We start from the raw sequence: 19,222 nt of genomic DNA on the forward strand, positions 1-19,222 counted from the left end.
GGTGACAATCTGCCCTTTAGTTGTATAAATTTTAAAAAGAAGTTACTCAACTAATTAAAGAGGATATTTTTACAAGGAGTAGATTAGGTCTTTGGGATAGAAATTTATCTTGATGAGGACTAAGTCTTCAAATGAAAAATGTCTGACAATAGAATTAAACAGTTATATTTAACTGCAGAATTATTGCTGATTCCATTATTATGCTACAAAATGTTCTTATAAATGGAATAAACTGCATTAAAGTATCCACTACTATTGAGAGGGAATATACCAAGTTTGTGTGCTTAGTTATGCCAACAGAATTGTTCAATCTAATACTTCTTGTTGAAAGTCTATTCTAAAAATTGGAACTCTTCCTTGGAGAACAGAATAGAAACCTATATCAAAATGTGAGAGGCTGGCTGTTAGGTATGAAAAATCCAAAATATATCATCAGGTTAGGCATTTGTATCTAGACAAACAGGAACAGTGATTCAGGTTGAAAAATCTGAAAGAGCCTTTCAGCGACCACTTTCTTCCCTGAAATCCTATTCCCTCACTTAGGGATAGAGAATTCTGTGCTACTGATTTAGCATCTTTACTCAACATGGAGGATGGTTTTTTGCATATTAGTGTGCAGATGAAGTTTTCACAGTTTTATGTAATCTTAGCTTTGAATATATTAATTTGGGCAAGAGGCACATTCAGTTCTGGTTGGTGTTTCAAAATGTTGAGGAGAAAAATGAAATAACCCCTGGAAATAGCATTTAGTGAAAAAAAAAAAAAAAACCAACTCTTTTGGTATAAAATAAATTCATTAAGAAGGAGAGAGCCTTTAACTTGAAACTAGTTATGAGTAATATATTCCAAGGCGGCCAAAGTAACTTTTTCTGTTTGAAAAAGACAATCTAAGAAGCAATATGGTTAAAACACACACACACACACACACACACACACACACACACACATACTCTTTTCTCATTCTCCTGTTCTAGTCACAGCATTTTAAAGGGCACATGGCTGCTAAAGCAAACAAAAGTTATAAAAACCAAATTGTTATTCCTCTTATCTACAGAATCTGATTAATTAAAGAGTCCAAGTACCTGTTAGCAATATAAGAAAGCCTGGGCCCTCAAAGTATTCCTATCCCACACTGGTGGTAACAAAGGAGTATGAAAGACTAAGCAGGGTTTATAGTAGCAAAAGTTAAGAGACAATTTAGATTTCTCCTTAAAGCAGAATGAGGAAACCCAAAGATAAATTTGGAGGTGACAACAAAAGCTGCTGCATAACAATTATTACGTGGCAGGCACTGTTCCTACACACATCACTTTGACAATGGGCCATTTACTTCTTCACAACAATTCCTTGACGTAAGCACTAATCGATTCTCCTTGTTACATCTAAATGATCCATAGGTCAAAGAAGAATTACAAGAAACATCAGAAAATATTTTGAACTGAGTGAGAATAAAAACACAATATATCAAAATTTATAGGATAAAAACTGTACTTAGAAAGAAATTGAAGGAGGAGGAGAGACCAAGGTGGTGACACATGAGGTTCCTGAACTTTCCTCCTCCCACAAATGGACCAAATATACAGCTACATACAGAAAAATTCCCTCTGAAAGAAATCCAGAAACTACTGATGGACTCCTACACATTGGGAAAATGAGAGAGTAGTACCAACATCAAGATGGGCAAGAAAAGCTGAGACACGTTGTCACCATAAGCCCTACCCTGGCCCCTACCCTGGCACAGCACCATGCAATCAGGGGGGATCGCCCAGTTTCCAGCTTCTCCCTGAGAAATGAGGAGTTTGGGCCATATATCTAGCATCCCGACTTTAAGACTTCCATCCAAGGGACAGGAGCTCAAGGCATGTGGCTCTTGAGGGTCAATGTGGCATGCCATCCGTAAATTCATGAGACTAGAAACAAAGCCACAGTTCTTAAAAGGTACTTGAGCATGTGCTCACCACAGCTATCACTCACCACAGCTATCGTTAGTGCAGTCACTATGGAAAACAGTATGGAGGCTCCTGAAAAAAATTGAAAACAGAACTAACATTATTTAGCAATCCCATTTCTGAATTTATATGCAAAGGAAATAATTTTCTTCAAAAGATATACTCCCATGTTCATTTCAGCATTATTCACAATAGTCAAGGTATGGAAACAACCTGAGTGTCTGTCAGTGAATGAATGGATAAAGGAAATATGATACACACACACATACATATACAATGGAACATCATTTAGCCTTTGAAAAGGAGGAAATATTGCCATTTGCAATAACATGGGTGAACCTAGAGAACATTATGCTAAGTGAAATAAGCCAGACACAGAAAAACAAATAACTGCATTATATCACTTCTATGTAGAATTAAAAATTTTTTTTTTGAACTGTTAGATACAGAGAGTAGAATGGCAGTTGCCAGAACTGGGGAATGGAGATAATTGAGAGAGGCTGTTAGGTACAAACTTTCATTTATCAGATGGGTAAGTGACAATCTAATATATAATAGAGTGACGATAATTGATAATACTGCATTGTGTAGTTGAAATTTGCTAACAGAATAGAACCTATGCATTCACACACACAAAAAATTCGATAAATATATTAGGTGATAGATATGTTCATTAATTCAGTGGTGGGAATCCTTTCATAATGTATACACATACCAACAAATATATTACAACATTGTCTATGATATCTCAGAAAGCTGAAAGAAAAGGAAACTCCTAGCTTTAAGTGTTTATTCTAGAAAAAGAAATAAATCAATAATTTAGACTTCCATCTGAAGTTTGAGAAGCAAAAAAATTTTTAAAGCAATTTATTTTTTTTAAGATTTTATTTATTTATTCATGAGAGAGAGAGATAGAGACACAGGCAGAGACACAGGCAGAGGGAGAAGCAGGCTCCATGCCGAGAGCCTGACATGGGACTTGATCCTGGCACCCGGGATCAGGCCCTGGGCTGAAGGCGGCGCCTAACCACTGAGCCACCCGGGATGCCCCACAGTGATTTCTATTATATAAAGAAAAAATAAAATTAATGTGTCTTTAAAATAAAGGAAAAGAATACACTTCCCAATTCATTCTATGATGCCAGCATTACCCCTGTGCAGAAGTGCAGACTCTAGAACCAGGCTCCCCAGGTTCAAGTTCCAGTTCTATCCGCACTAGCTGTCCAACCTTGGGCAAGTTAGTGACTTCTCTGTGCCTCACTTTCCCCTCTGTAAAACTTGCACAATAGTATCTACCTCTGAGGATTTTGTAAGAATTAAATGGATTATTGTGTGAGAAGTACTTGCAATGTGCCTGGCTTATAGTTATCCTCTCATCTGTGTTAGCTATTTCCTGGTTTTCAATTTATTTTTTTTCTCTCTTTATCCTTAATAAGCTCACTCTTTTCACTTTTCCTTCTCAGTGGCCCCTCAGATGTGGTATAGAGGTTAATAGGAAAGGAGCCTTTCCTAGAAAGTCGAGGAACCGTGGAGAATAAGGTAAAAAGGAGATCATCTTAGAGAGCTGTCACATTGGCTAACCATTCATAGGGCTTACTTTTCCTGCTTTGCTTTTCACATCCAAAAGGGTATGATATGTGCTCAAAATTTTGATATATATGTTTGCGTGCATGTGTTTCCCATTGTACTTTTTTACAAATGTGAATTTTTATTGAAGCTATCTTTTCCCTTTTCTACCCCTGTATATTGGATGTGTTGGGTTCCTCATAGTGGTACTCCCAGAACTCCCCTATGCTACTACTCATTCATTATAGGCCCATAACGTGCTAGGACTTATTCATTCAAGGCCCAACATAGTCCAGATGGAGCAGTACAAGACCTGTTTCCCCAGGAAATAGTGTGCACACAAAATGAGATAGAAGAACTGTCAATTATTAGTGGGAAAACTGGCAAGACCCAAATAAAGTCTGTAGTAGAGTTAATGGTGTTGTACCAAAGTTAAAACATGAGTTTCACAAATGGCCCATGATTATGTGAGGTATAAATCTCTGGGGAACCTAGATAAAGAATATATAAGAACTCTCTGTACTATCTTTGTGCCTTTTTTATAAATCAAAGTTATTCCAATTTTTTCAATAAAAAAATAAATAAAAATTTAAAAACTACTAGAACTTCCAACTTTTACTGACCAGAGGCTGGGAAGCACATAGAAGGATGAGTTCTATAAATATTTATACCAAGAGGTCTAGAATATGCAACTCAGTAGAGCCAAATTCACTTACATAAGTGCACTCCCCCTCAAGGACATCATGTTTAATATTTTGGCTTCAGTACCTGCTAGTTGAAGCCTAGGTTAAATGATGGCTCTCGGTTAATGAAGTCAGAATGTCAGAACTTTCCTGGAATACTACAGGGGAAGCCGTCTAAAGGCTCAGGAAAAAAAGAGAAGTTGAAATGGGATCTAGGATGGTCGACGTGCTCTGTCACTCCCAAACCGCCCCCTCAGAAGGATCAAAAGAACATTAACTTCACCAAAGTATTAATAAGTACACTGGGGTGAGGGTGGGGGGACGCCAGCAACCTTGAAGAGCTCTAACAGCTGGAAATACTGGTGGAGAACGTTGAGATAGAAATGAGTTGTTGATCTCGTTGAGAACAATAAGGTCCCAAAATTGTAGAGGCCAGACGGTAGGATTGAACTAGCAGGGATAGAAAGGTGTAATTACTATAGAGATGGATGAAAATCAGGTATTTTGACCTGCAGTGATCTGTAACAGTGGCTAATTGACTATTCAGGTCCCAAGAAATATAAACAATAGGCAGGAATTAGGGGTACTGTTTGACATATATAGAAGGAAAACTTCTGGGGGTCTTGGGGGGCTCAGCGGTTGAACATCTGACTTCAGCTCAGGGCATGATCCCGGGATTCTGGGATCAAGTCCCACATTGGGCTCCCCTGCATGGAGCCTGCTTCTCCCTCTGCCTGTGTCTCTGCCTCTCTTTCTGTGTCTCAAAAAAAAGAAAACCTCTGGATATGCTGGACAGAAAAATAAGTTACCTATGGTGGAGATTCACACTCTTGCTTAGCTCCCAGATAGAACCAACCCCTGAGGCCTCAAGTGAGGAAGAGACTTGCAACAGGAGAGCAGAAATATACTGAGTGTTCCCCCATGAGCCTGCCCCAGGCTACCAGGGCCCTTGTCCAGACTGACATAGCCCTTAGGAAAGGGAAACAACCAGACCTTCTGGGAATTTTTATACAGTAATTCTGAGTTTTTGTGGATCCCTAGAAACCTAAAATGCCACCATAATCCGCTAAGCAGAGTGGGGCTCACAGAGGGTAGCCTGAGTCTAATAGTAGCCCCAAGAGGATGAGCACCGTCCTATGGTTATTTCCCTGTCCTCGAATGTATGCTTTAGCTGGTCGTGCGTAGTAACTGGCAGCGTCCCAGCATTGCCTCCGTGAGGGGACCAGGGCTTTCATGCTAGCGAGGGCCAAACGGAAGCATTTGAAACTGCTCCCACAGACGCGGAGCAAGTAAACCAAAAGTGAAGTTACATCTTGGGGTGAATTTTGACATAAAACCACTATTAAAGGCCTGAGACCTGCAGGGCTCTCATTTAACTTGCTCCCTTTGCTAAGGCAAAAGTCATGGGCTGTCAGAAGAATAAAATGGGAATGCCAAAGACAGATACATTTTCAAATATATTTTCTCAGCTGAAAAAAATCTAGCACAGTCTGGCACCTCATATGCAGTTAGTAATTAACCTGTTAAATGCTAGGTTTTTTACTTGTATATGAGAAAACGAAGCAATTTGCATGTACCTGACACCACCAGGCACAGCACGTCTTTATTACCTTATGCCAGGACTATGTCAAAGATCTTACTGTCATAATAGAGTTTGGAAGGAATTCGATCATTCTGATAGGATCAGGTTCCCTCTTTAGGAAAAGACCATCATACTGATCCATTGGATTGCAACTGGATCCATTGGATCATACTGGATCCATATGGATTGGAACAGAGAAGCAGAACGTACCAAGGCTTGCTAAGGCCTCCATGTGCCAGAGAACAGGAGATAAACTTCAGGACCCTGCCATACTGGTAAAGTTTCTAGAGGCCCAGTGGTCCGGGACATGTTAGAATATTTCTTTTTCAGTTGTGTAATGATATGAGTTGCTTTAAGTCATCATGGTATGAGCGGCATAGATGGCGTAATGGTATAATGGTGCGAGCTGCTATATCTACCACGAAGGAAGAGGTTCAACATTTGATGGCTTCTTAAGTTGTGGAGAGAGTGTATCTACAATATATAGTCGTATTACTCGGACTTGTTTACCAACTAACGCGTGAGACTGGCGTGTTCAGATGGACCTGAATTACGAAAGAGTCTGAAGTAGGTAGCTCTAAGCTGTCATGTGACGGTCCCATCTCTTGGATCTTATCACCAATAGATCCAATGATACCAAAAGGGCCTTTGGCAGATTGAAATACTATAAGGTGCTTCCGATATGCCCCACTAGGAAAATCACAGCCTAGGTCCCTAGAGTTTTGTTACATGGCAATGGTGTCCTTTTGCAGCAGTTATCATCAACATCAGCAATCATCAGTTTTCTATCAGAGCCTGGCAGAGAGTGAATGCCTGACCACGGGCTACCACGTGATTATGAAATTCACACTGAACCACAAACTATTATCTAATCCACTAAACCATAAATCAATTTCTCTGGGATCTAGGACTTCCCCTATTGCCACCACATTCTCCTACCTTTCATAGAGATAAGAATGAGTGCAGTGCGTGTGTCATAAGCGTAAGTGCAGTGTCCACGCAATAGAGTGTCTGCATAAGTGCAAGGTCTGCATCTAGAAGTGTAATATATTACACGGATGGGTGGCCGCTGCATTGGGTCAGGAGATGGCACTGCATCTAGGTTGGTGTCCCTCCACCCACTGGCACAGAATGCAGTCTGGGATTCCTAACTCATTGATCTAGTCAGGGTAGGAAAGAAGAGGAGGGATTGTGGGCTTGGGTCCTGCTCTGTATTTGTTCCACTCCAGATACTTTCATGTCCCCAATTTTCTGGATTGCTAGAAGATTATTGAAAACAGATAAACCTTTGAGGAGATGTACCCAGGGCAGATAAAGCATTAGCAGAAGGTCCAGCCAGGCTACAATGGCATGCTGAGCAGCAGACTGGTGAAATTTGTCCTTTTTAGGCACCTTCCCAGCACTTTATTGCCACACACTCTGCAGGTGATATGCGCATAGGATCCTATGCTAAAAGGCCTGCCTTATTATTTCCTGGGCCAAAAGGGTAATCCATGTCCGACTGGAGAGTTCCTAGATAGCACCAAAGGAAACAGTATCATCCTCTCAATGCTTTATTTTTTTTTAAGATTTTATTTATTTATTCATGAGAGACACAGAGAAAGAGGCAGAGACCCAGGTAGAGGGAGAAGCAGACTCCATGCAGGGAGCCCGACATGGGACTCGGTTCCAGGACCCCAGGATCTGTTTGCTTGGTCTGATTTAAGGTTGTCACATTCATGGAACTGTGGAGCAGAGATGATGATAATAAGGACCGCCGGCTTTCTATTTCCCCTTCTTCTTGCTCTATGTAGTGCCCTGGTAGCATGCTCTGTCTCATACTGCAGAGTGTACACCCTGGCTGCATGACAGCCTGCGTTGCTCTAGTTATAGAATGCAGCGGATTAGGCAAATGATCCGTTTGCTTGGTCTTACTTTATCTGAAATTCTTTGCACATTCCACCCACAAAAATTTTCAACTAGTAGTTTCACCTGCAGTTCCGGTTCACCCTTATCCTTCTGCTTCACGTCTTACGCAACTCCCTTGGAGGCCTTAATAACAGCCATGGAATATTGACAATCCATCTCCCCAGTCTTGACATTCTCAGCAAGTTTATTGTTTCAGAAACGTGGAACTTCAAGGGACTAGTTCTTGTAATGTTAGTAATTATCCTTCTCGATCCTCAAAGCTAGTCATGCTGCCCTATTTGGGCCTTCCTCATTTCTAGAGTAGGCCTTTATCTGCAGACCTTGGAATGCTGGCCCAGATGCCCTAATTTTTTTGTGTGTCAACTGTTGAAGGAACAAAGTCAAGTGACGAGACAATGAACGCACCAGGCTTGTGATAAAATGTCTAAGAAAGAAGTGGTAGTAATGGGGGCCTTCCATTGCCTATCACATTCTGGGCAAGGACCCAGGCATTTAGAAGGCCAGACATCAGGTTCAGAAAAAGTATCCTGGTCTTGGAGCTGTGAGGATTTTAATTGGGAAAACATTAGTCCCTCTGTCATGATCAGGGTTCTGGATCCCTGACTCCAAGTAATACAAGTAATACAAGTTGTATTTTGTATATTCTAGTAACGTACAAGTGATACATGTTAGTACAAGTTAGATTTTGAAAATCATTTTTTATTAAAAATAAAGGGGTAAAGCATTTTCTCCCTGCCCCCACCCCCAGACAATCAAATGTACACCTCCTGGGATGCACACACCCCACTCTGTGTACACACCTTAGCTCCTTTTGCTAATCCTATGCCCTTTACAGTCTCCTTTGTGTTCACAAAGGAAGGGAACACAGGTTGCTGGGAGACTTGTGCCAATCATTAATTTTCTGAATGTGGCATCTTCTTCTTCCTCTTGGCAAACCAGGGCCTTTCCTTGACACCTCACAGATGCTTGTAACCTCATTGTACCTGTCTGGCGGAAGCTGTGTCCATGATGTACTACTTGATTGGTTGGAGCGGGTGATCAGAGGAGGCTACACAGGAGACAGTTAGCATAGCAAACCTGAGACTGCTATTTTTTGAAAGTCCTGCTTGGAAGATTGGTCCTTGCCTGGTGTCTGGGAACTTGCTTAATAAACAACTTCCTGTTTAAAAAAAAAAAAAATCTTAAGTAACAAGCATGGCTCACTGTATCGGAACCCCAGAAACAATATAGTTCATGCTGAACATCTCTTTTCCTTCTGGGGGGCTGGAATGTGGGTGCATGCTAAGTGAAGGATGCCTACGGGTCCAGCTCCCAGTAGACACTTTGGTTATTTAGTCTCTACTGAGCTTCCTCTGTAGAGACCCTACAACCCTTTGCACTTGTTACCACAGCTCATGGCTGGCGTCCTGTGTCCTAGGTGACTCCACTGCGAGAGGACCTTTGGGAGCCTCCACCTGATTTCCTCCAGCCTCTGCCCATGTGCCTTCTCTCTTTGCTGATTCTGCTTTGTTCCCTTTTGCTATAATAAATCTTAGCCATGAGTACCATATATTCTTATTCTAGTAAATCATCAAACCCGGGGATAGTCTTGGGGACATCCAATGTAGGGGCCAGCCTGCATAGCTACTCTAAAGGCAATGCCTCGACCAACAGACATTACAAGTTCCCCCACTGTCATGTCATTTTCTTCTTTCCTTACATCCAATCCATTCTCACATTTTATAGCATTTTTTGTGCTTTGTTCAGTGAATTCTTCTGTCGACTCAACACCTTCTGTCTTCTACATTTCAGGGATTCCTCAAAGTTTCTGGTCCATTAAGGAAGGCACTTGTTCTGCAACAACGATGTTGATTTTTTTTTTTTTTAATAAACTTCTCTATCATCTTCAAAGATTTGGGATGTAGCTAGGCTGGCAGGCACCTTTTATCAGTTTATATTCTGATCTCCTTGTCCCCTATTGTTTATCGAGTAAAATAGAAAGAAAATATTTCACTAGGCCTGTCAGTCCATATTTGCTTTTTTTATTTGCATTCAGTTATATTTAGCAAGTATTTATGGAGGAAATAGTGCCAAGAAAAACCAATGTTTACAAAATATATATATATATACATCTACTTTTATATGTACACGTGTATACGTGTGTGTACATGCCTATGTCTGCTTTATTTTAACTTATTAGTTTTAAGGGTTTAATTACCACATAACGTTTTTTTCTTTTAAAGATTTATTTATTTTAGGGAGAGAGAGAGAGAACACACCAGGGGGTGGCGTGAGGCAGAGGGAGAAGGAGAGAGAAACTCAAAAAGCAGACTGTCCCCACTGAGCACGGAGCCCGGCCCAACCGGAACTGATCTCACCACTGTGAGATCACCACCTGAGCCGAAGCCAAGAGTTGTATGCTTAACCCACTGCACCACCCTACCACGTGACCTTTTTTAACACTAAAAACTGTAGTGTCAAAATAATTGGGATGTAGGGAAATAAGCATTAAAGGTCGGCTATAGCTAAAGGTTGACCTATTTATTGGAGATGAAAATTTGAGATTGTAATTATTACGGAGATTTAAGACACCACAAATTCAACTAAATACAACTAATACAACACATATATTAAATATCAATTCCATTAGTAGATGCTGTGGGTAATTTTAAGACATCAACTACTTCATTTGTATACATTTGATCTGACCTAATGAGCTATTACAATTTACCCCCCAAATCAAGCACTTATGACAGGTGATTATGTTGTTATGAAAAGTTATATGAAAATAACACTTTGTTTAACTTAAGTAAATGCTGTCAAAAATATTTCAATTAATTAATTGTGGTGTTCCTTCTGGACTACAGATCCAGACTGCCCATAATCCAAATTTCTACCACTTTCTAACTGTAACATTGGTTAAGTATTTAGCCTCAGTTTCTCCATCTATAATTGTATTGATGAGACAATGATCATGTCTCATGATCAATATATCATGATATATTGTATTGATACAATAACTGTGCTTTCCACATAGAGTGGTTATGACAATTACATGTGTTGATACAAGAGCTTGATATAGTGCCCGAGACATGTAAGTTTTAGTTATTATGATTATCATTATCATTTTACACCAAGTACTTAAACAAAAGACCCAGCTTATATTCTCATTTCATCCATTTACACTTCAGTGTCTTTCAGCAGGTGACACATCAACTTTTCTGGGCCTTAGTTTCCTCCTCTATGAATTTAAAGAAAGAACTCCATGGCCTCAAAGATTTTACCTGTCCTGAAATTTCAAATTTATTAGGCATTTTTTTGAAATTCAGAAACACCCACACTGTACTCTCATTCTGTTCTGAGCACTTGAGCCCAAAATTGATTCCTTATGGAACATATTGTTTATACCACTCTTTTGACATTTATTATATTATGTTTCTACATGTGAATATGTGTTCTTCATGTTCCTTCCTCAAGGCCAGATAATAATGACTTTAGGAACAAAGGGCTATTCTTTCCTCTTTGCACATGATAAATATTGATTCTTCATTCCATCATAATGCACGCATTGAAGAGGTGCCAAGCACTGTTCTAGCTAGACATTGAGGGAAAAAAGTAAATAAAACCTGATTCCTGATCTCAAAGAATTCATTATAGTAGGACAACCAATGAAACATAATTACTATATGGTGTGATAAATGCAATAATAGAGGATGAAATGCTCAAATATGCTTGAATGGCTCACAGAAATTTGTTTTCCGGAAGAAACATGAACTGGTCTTGGATGAGTACCAATGCCCCAGATGGAATAAGAAACAAAACAGTCCCCCTGTTATAACATATCTCATGCATATATGATAGAACTATTGTATCAAGTTTTGCTTTATTCTACTGAGGCTAGTAAGGCTTTGGTTTCCCTGAAGCAGATGGACATCCCTGATGTCAATTCTCTGAAGTAGGAATGGGTCTCCAAATATCTTTTTCTTCCCCACCATGACCAACTCATTACCAAATTCTCTCTACATATTACCCCTTACTTTTTTCTTGAATCTATTCATTCCTCTACATCTGTGCTTAACTCCGTCATAGTCCAAGCCATCATCATCTATCACCCAGGCCACTGCAATGTCTTCTCGCCAGTGTTCCTATACTTACTATCGCCCTCCTACAATACATTCTTCAAACTATAGCTAAGTGATTATTAAACATAATCATGGCCCTTTCCCATTCTGAATAATTCAGACCAAAAGCCATCAGGTGGAACAGGCACAGTGTCAGAGCTAAACCAAGGTGAGGAGAGGAGGAGGATGGGAAAGAATGGCTGCAGATAAAGGAGAGTGGGTCAGAAGCAGGGACAGAGGCGGATGAGTTAAACAGTCCATTTATTCAATAAATTGTTTATTGTCCCCTGGGCTAGATCCCTGGGATGCTGTGGTGAGCAAAGACATAGCTCTGTCCTGGAGAAGCAGGATAATGGGGGGGGGGGGGGGCACATCAATCAATTATAAAAACAAACATAATTATGAAGGGAAAATACTTAGTGCTGTGTGAATGAATAATGGGGAACTGATCTAGTCCTGGGTGCAAAGGTTTTGAAAAGGTATTGCCAAAATATATAAAATAAAATGAAAAAAAATTCATTGAATGTGGGCAAGGGATTGGGGGAGGTTTGAGGCAGAGGTGTTAGCAAATACATAGGCTTTATATTTCTAAAGCATAAGGACTGTTTGAGGAACAAAAAGACCCTGCAGCCTTTTGAGTAAATCGCAGACATGTTTTCCCATTATTCCCCCAAAACTGTGGTGTGCTTTTACAGAAGGAAGAATGTCCTTCTATAATCCACAACACAATCATCAAAATCTGAAAAGTAACATTGACACATTAGTACCATCTAATCCTCATTTCCCTTCAGGCTTTGCCAGTTGTTCCGATAATGTCTTAACAGGATCCAGCCTGCAACTACCGTTTCCCTTAGCTGTCGTGACTCCTTAGCTCCTTCAGTCAGGACCAATTCTTCAGTTTTCTCTTCACTTTCAAGACCGTGATACTTGTGAAGAATTAACAAGTGTAGTCACTGTCTTACCTGAATCACTCTTACAACTTCCTGGACGTTTAGGTCTCTTTGTACATCTCTGATCTTCTCCTTTTTGATTCCTTTATGATGCTCTTCTTTTTCAACCCTGTTCTCAAATTAATCTGTTACATTTAAGAAATATTTATTTAGTACCCACCATGTGCCAGGAGCACCTGGGGATACAACAATAATTCAAACAAACAAACAATAATTCAAAATCCTATCTTCATAGAGCTTACTTTTTTTTTATTTGTAAATTTTTTATTAAGGTATAATTGACATTATTTTGTTTCAGATAGACAATATAATGCTATAATGACCTGATATTTATACATATTGTGAAATGATCACCACAGTCTAATTAACATCTATCCCATAAAGAAAGAGAATTTTTTTATGAAGAGAACTTTTAGCATCTACTCTCTTCGTACCTCTCAAGTATGCATTTTAGTGTTATTAACGATAGTCACCTTGCTGTTTATTACATCCCTAAGACTCATATATTTTATAAATGAAAATTTGTACCTGCTGGCTTGCTGCATCCATCTCACCCACCCCCTACTCTCAGCCTCTGGCAACCAACAATCTGTTCTCTGTATCTGTAAGTTTGGTGTCATATGTGTTTTAGATTCCACATATAAGTAGGATCACATGGGATTTATCTTTTTCTGTGTGTTCTTTTTTACTTAGCATAACGTCCTCAAAATCCATCCATGTTGCCACAAATGACAAGATTTCGTTCTTTTATGGCTAATATTCCATTTTACATATATACCACATTCTCTTCATCTGTTCATCTGTTAATCAAAATTTAGGTTGTTTTCATATCTTGGCTATCGTGAATAATGCTGCAATGAATATGAGGGTGCATATATCTTTTCTAATGTTTTTCCCTCCCTTAGGATGAATACTCAGAAGTAGAATTGCTGAATCCTATGGTAATTCTATTTTTAATTTTTTGAGGAACCTCCATACTGTTTTCCAAGGTGACTACACCAATTTACATTCTCACCTATAGTATGAGGGTCCGCTTTTCTCCACAGCCTTGCTAATTCCTGTAATTTTTTTGTCTTTTTATAATAGTCATTCTTGCTGGTATGAAGTGACATCTCATTGTGGTTTTGATTTGCATTTCCTTGATGATTAATGATGCTGAGCACCTTTTCATATGCTTGTTGGCCATCTGTAGGTCTTCTCAAAAAATATCTATTCAGATCCTCTGCTCATTTTTTAATCAAATTATTTGGGGTTTTTATTTTTTTGCTATTGAGTTGTATAAGTTCTTTATATAGTTTGAATATTAACCCTTTATTAGATATATTATCTGCAAAGATTTTCTTCCATTCCATAGGCGATCTTTCATTTTGTTGAGGTTTCCTATGCTGTGCAACAATCTTGATATGAGAATTCCCCAAGATTTTATCCTTCACTCACAGTTTTTATTCTGCATACTTTCTACAGCATACTTTCTATTTATATTCATGGTTTGACTACCACAGATTAATTGATAATTTCCAATGTTTTTCCTTCAGTCTAGACACTTCCCATGAGTCTTAGGCTGGATGTATTTATTCGGACGTAATCTAGGAACTTTGAAATAGATATACCCGGAACCAGAACCCTTTATTTTTTCCCAGATTCTCATTCAGTGGATGTACTCAGCTACCAAAACGAGAAGTAACCTTAGATCCTTCCTCTTTTTTATTTCCCGTATCCAATCAATCACCATCTCCTGCCAAATTGACTTTCTCTAGCCCTCTTCTAACCGTTCTTCCTTTCTCACCTGGTTCCCTTTGTATTCACTTTCCAGTAGCTACCAGAACAATCACAAATACAATCTCAGTCTCTTATTTAAAAGCTTTAAATAGCTTTTTCCTCACCAAAAAGATGAAGTCTATGTTTTCATCATAGCATAAAACCCGCTGTGATCTGGTCTCTGCTTGATTCTCCAGTGTTTTGCTTTGCTTTCCAACTTACTCTAAAGGTTTTGTTGGGTCACACACACAGTGTGGCTAATAATTAACATCACAGTCTTTGGGGCAGCCCGGGTGGCTCAGCGGTTAGCGCCGCCTTCAGCCCAGGTCGTGACCCCGGGGTCCTGGGATCCAGTCCCACATCAGGTTCCCTGCATGGAGCCTGCTTCTCCCTCTGCCTGTGTCTCTGCCTCTGTGTGTGTGTGTGTCTCATGAATAAATAAATAAATAAATCTTAAAAAAAAAATCACAGTCTTTGCAGCCGGGCTGCTTACAGGTGAATCCCAGGTCTATCACATATTCACCCCAGTTTCCTCAAAGGTGAAATGGGTGAAGTAACAGTCACTGTAATACCAGATTGCTCGGAGGACCATAACACACGTGTGCTTACACCAGGTCCTGGTACATGGTTACGGGGTGCGGCCAGCACGGGATACCCCAGCCGCTGAGGGCTAGGCCTCCACTGGACTTGGCATTTGCCACAGGACAGATCTTAGGGAGCCCACTGGCCCCTTGACCTCTTCAGTATCATTTCCCTGGCTTGGGGCAGACCAGAGGCTGCTACCTTGTGTGAGCCCGGCATGGAGGCAGAACTCAGAGGCTGGGCCAGCATCCATCTGGCAAGGACCCACCTTGGAGAGAGTTGCCTCTGGACCTTGGGCCACCTTCTACCCTCCTCACATGCAGGGGCTTTGACAGGAGCCCTGCCTGGTTCTTCTTGAGGGTTTGGATCCGGGCACTCCACCTTGTCCACTGACAGTGAAGGACCAAAGGATCTTACTACCTGTGAGATAGGTACCTGTCCTTACTAGGCAGACCTAGCGGTTCTGTTTCCTTCTTCCTTGGCCCCTAACCTTTGCGGACTCCCTCTTCCTTTCCCAGTGGGCCCTGGTTCCCAGTGGGTGGGGGCAGGCCCGTGGCGGCCTGGCCGACCCAGGAGGGTAGACCACAGGAGGGACTAGTAGGAGTCTGTACCGCTCTGACTCCTCTCCCTTTGGTTAATAAACACAAATGCTTGTTTTTCCAAAAAAAAAAAAAAAAAAAAATTAGGCTCTTGTAATGTTTCTGCCGTTGTCCATCTCCTTCCTCCTCTTCCTCTGATGTATCAGTTCAGCGATGGGTTGATCAATCGGTTCTTTACGAGCTTACATTGGCTGTCCTACCCACGAAACTAGGATTTATTTCATGTTGCGGTCAAGGTCTCCAGCAGGCTCCCTCATCATGCATTTTTGGTTTTGATGGTTGCAGATGGAGCTACTTGAGCTGTTGTGCGTCGCTGCAGGCTTTTTGCCCCCTGTCGCTTACAGGTGAAGGCGAGACGGAGAGGCTGGCTCGGGGTCCGGGAATCCAGGCAGTCCAGGGGAAGGCTCCGTCCCCACGCCCAGCTGGTTTCGTGCCTCCCCGGTCTCCTCCTCGGCCCCGCAGACCCAGGCCGCCGTAGCCCACGTCACTTCAGCGAGCTGCCCTTCTCCCCGGAAATTTCCCACCCACCAGCCCGGAAAAGGCTCCCGGCGGTGCGTCCCCTTTAAGAACCGAGCCTCTCGAGGCCCGCCCGCCGCGACGCGCCCGCCGGGGTTCCCCGTCGCCATGGCAACCGCAGCCGGAAGGGGCGGGCCCCGTCGTCCTGCGTGTTGCTCGCCGCCGGCGCCGGCCGCTCGGGCGCGGGGGCGCGCGCTTCTCGGCTTTCTCCGCCGCGGCGTGGAGCCGGAGCCGGAGCCGGAGCCGGAGCCGGAGCCGCAGCCGGATTCCGCGCGGACGGCCACGTCAACCTAACCCCGCGCCGCCCGGGCCGCCGCGCCCTTCCCACAGTGCCCCGCGCCGGGCCCCGCCCCGCTCCTCGCTGCCGCGGCGGCCGCTCCTCCCGCGTCCCGAGGCGGCGGCCGGCGGCCGTGGGGGGCCGTGGGGGGCCGTGGGGGGCCGTGGGGCCGGCTTGGTCCGCGCGCAGCTTGCCTCGGTCGGCGGGGCCGCCGGCGGGGCCCGAGGATGGGGGAGTAGCCGCACGAGGCCACCCGGCCGCGGCGAGGTGGGCAGGAGCGGGGCCGGCGGCGGGCGGGGGGGGCCGGGGGGGCGGGAGGGGGGTCCGGGGGGGACGGCGGGGGGGGGGGTCCGCGCCGGGGGGTCCGCCCCTTCCCGCCCCGCCGGGCGCCGTGTCCTGTCCGCTGCCGACCCCGGCTCCCCGCGCCTGCCCCCGGCGCCCAGGGTCCCGCGGCCGCCCGTCCCCGTCCTCGTCCCCATCCCGTCCCGTCCCCGCGGCGCGAGGCCTCCCGTCCTCCGTCTCCCGCATCCCGGCCGGAGCCGGGCCGCTGCGAGCCTGCGCGGCCACCTGCCCGCGAGCCGCCGGCCACACCCCCGCGGGGGACGACCGCCGGCAGGCAGCGCACCTGGCCCCCCGCCCCACCCCGGCTCTCCTAGGTACCTGTCCCCCGGCGCACCTGACCCTGGGCACCTGTCCTCGGGCTCCCTCCTAGGTAGCTGTCCCCCGGGCACCTGGGCACCTGTCCCCCAACGTACCTGCCCCCAGTCACCTGTCCCCGCGTAAGGCACCTTCTCCCCCCCCCCCCCCAGCCCCTGCGGTCTAGCCTGCACACTTGTCACCCTCCATCACTGTACTTCGCAAAGGTGCGTCTTGGTTGCGTGAAAAGGGGGAGTCAGGTGTGAGCCGAGGACCATTCTCAGGTAAGGAGAAAAATCGGGACAGAGACACTTGGAATTAAACGAAGGAAAGAGGGATCCCCGGGTGGCTCAGCGGTTGAGCGTCTGCCTTTGACTCCGGGCGTGACCTCGGGGTCCCGGATCGAGTCCCACGTGGGCTCCCTGCATGGAGCCTGCTTCTCCCTCTGCCTCTCTCTGTGTCTCTCGTGAATAAATACATAAAATCTAATATATAAACAAGGAAAGAGAAGCCGAGAATGCCTAAGGAGGTGACACTTTTCCAAAGCAGTCTGAGGTCTTTTGTGATCAGATGAAGTGGAGGTGATAGACCCTGTACAGCTGAGCATGTCAAGGTCACTGATTTCATCTCTTTTTCTAGGGTTTTTCCCCCCTATATCTATCTCAAATGTCAACTTTGCAGTAAAATTACACTGTTAACTTGTCATTATAGCCTCTCCTTGGATGTAGTATCTACTACTACTTCTGAGTTGAGAAAACTCGGAAAAAAACGTCCCTACCAAGCGTGTTGTCTACTATGAGGATAAAAACTCGAGCCGTTGTTGGAAGAGCTACATGAAAAAGACTGAAAGGCCCTGATGCTTCCTGCCAGCCCCTCCGAAGAATATTTCCAAAGAGTATTTCCTACCAGTGAAATCTGAGTAAAATTAAAACAATGTAGCTTTAAGTGATTTAAAAAAAAAAAAAAAAGTAGCTGAAAAGGAAGTGATAATACAAAAGAACAGTGCTTAAGCTAGATAGGAGAAGGAAGGAAACAGCCTTTTCCCCAAGCTTTTTTGGTGTGCTGGTGCTGATTATAGCAAATCATTGAATTTGCTTGTTTTTGAAGTCTTCTAGCTACAACTACATACCACCTTTTACCTCCTATCTTTTTTTTTCCTTAAGATTTTGTTTATTTATTCATGAGAGACACAGAGAGAGAGGCAGAGACACGGGCAGAGGGAGAAGCAGGCTCCACTCAGGGAGCCCACCGTGGGACTCAATCCCAGGACCCCAGGGTCACGCCCTGGGCCGAAGGCGACACTAAACCGCTGGGCTAAACCCGCTGGGCCACCCAGGCTGCCCTTTCACCTCCTGTCTTGAGTGGCTTCACAAATTGGATCTGGAAGCAGGAAAGGGAGCCCCCAAGGAACAGCGCCGAGGCAGTCACCCTGATTTGCCATTGAATGGAGATTATGTTACTGATCATGTTTATTTAGTACTGTTACTGCAATTTTTTTGAAATGTCATTTTAACGACCTGGTTTCTTCTCTTTAGATTGACATTTTGGGAGGCCATTTCATGATGCTCGATTCACTCTTGGAGTAAAGTGAACAGAAGTCCTCGATCTTGCATATCATATCAACTGGAACCAGCGTCGTATCTTAATGTTCACTTAAATCAGAACTTGTGTAAGAAAAAGAATGGGAGTCTGGTTAAATAAAAATGACTATGTCAGAGACTTGAAAAGGGTCATTCTCTGTTTTCTAATAGTGTATATGGCCATTTTAGTGGGCACAGATCAGGATTTTTACAGTTTGCTTGGAGTATCCAAAACTGCAAGCAGTAGAGAAATAAGACAAGCTTTCAAGAAATTGGCATTGAAGCTACATCCTGATAAAAACCCGGTAGGTAAAATTTTCTTTTTAAATGTATCTAGTTCATGTATTTTAGTAAGCTTTTGATACATACTTAAATTTCAAATAAGTACTCAAAATGGTTAAGAAAAAAACATCACAATCCAAGTTCTGTGCTAAGAAGCAGCAACACATTCTAGTTGAGAACAGTGTGCGAAGAATGCAGATACCAAATTTGAAAACTGATTTACAACAGTTGCGTTACAGGGGTTAATTTCAAAG

The 19,222-nt window shown here is 43.2% G+C and overlaps 1 protein-coding gene and 1 long non-coding RNA gene across 6 annotated transcripts in view; one reads left to right on the forward strand and one right to left on the reverse strand.

The window, feature by feature from the left end:
- The window catches only part of DNAJC10 (DnaJ heat shock protein family (Hsp40) member C10), a 75,243-nt gene that overhangs the window by 4,863 nt on the left and 51,158 nt on the right, over window positions 1–19,222 (forward strand). For 2 of the 5 annotated variants that reach the window (XM_049106235.1, XM_025460413.3), the window contains exons 2-3: window positions 3,413–3,488; window positions 18,642–18,991. In XM_049106235.1, coding sequence (XP_048962192.1) covers window positions 18,788–18,991 — 204 coding nt within the window. In that variant the 5' untranslated portion in view covers window positions 3,413–3,488; window positions 18,642–18,787. Of the gene's footprint in view, window positions 1–3,412; window positions 3,489–16,581; window positions 16,738–17,052; window positions 17,127–17,273; window positions 17,391–18,641; window positions 18,992–19,222 lie in introns of those variants that run through there. The other 3 variants (XM_049106234.1, XM_025460412.3, XM_025460414.3) reach the window with 3 other exon arrangements.
- Window positions 7,370–16,312, reverse strand: LOC118350246 (uncharacterized). The gene is made up of 3 exons (XR_004803651.2): window positions 12,751–16,312; window positions 9,405–9,642; window positions 7,370–8,847 (listed from the first exon to the last, which is right to left on the reverse strand). It is a non-coding gene; the product is annotated as an uncharacterized LOC118350246 (long non-coding RNA).

Source organism: Canis lupus, chromosome 36 (assembly GCF_003254725.2).
Source record: "Canis lupus dingo isolate Sandy chromosome 36, ASM325472v2, whole genome shotgun sequence".
Classification (NCBI taxonomy): Eukaryota; Metazoa; Chordata; class Mammalia; order Carnivora; family Canidae; genus Canis; species Canis lupus.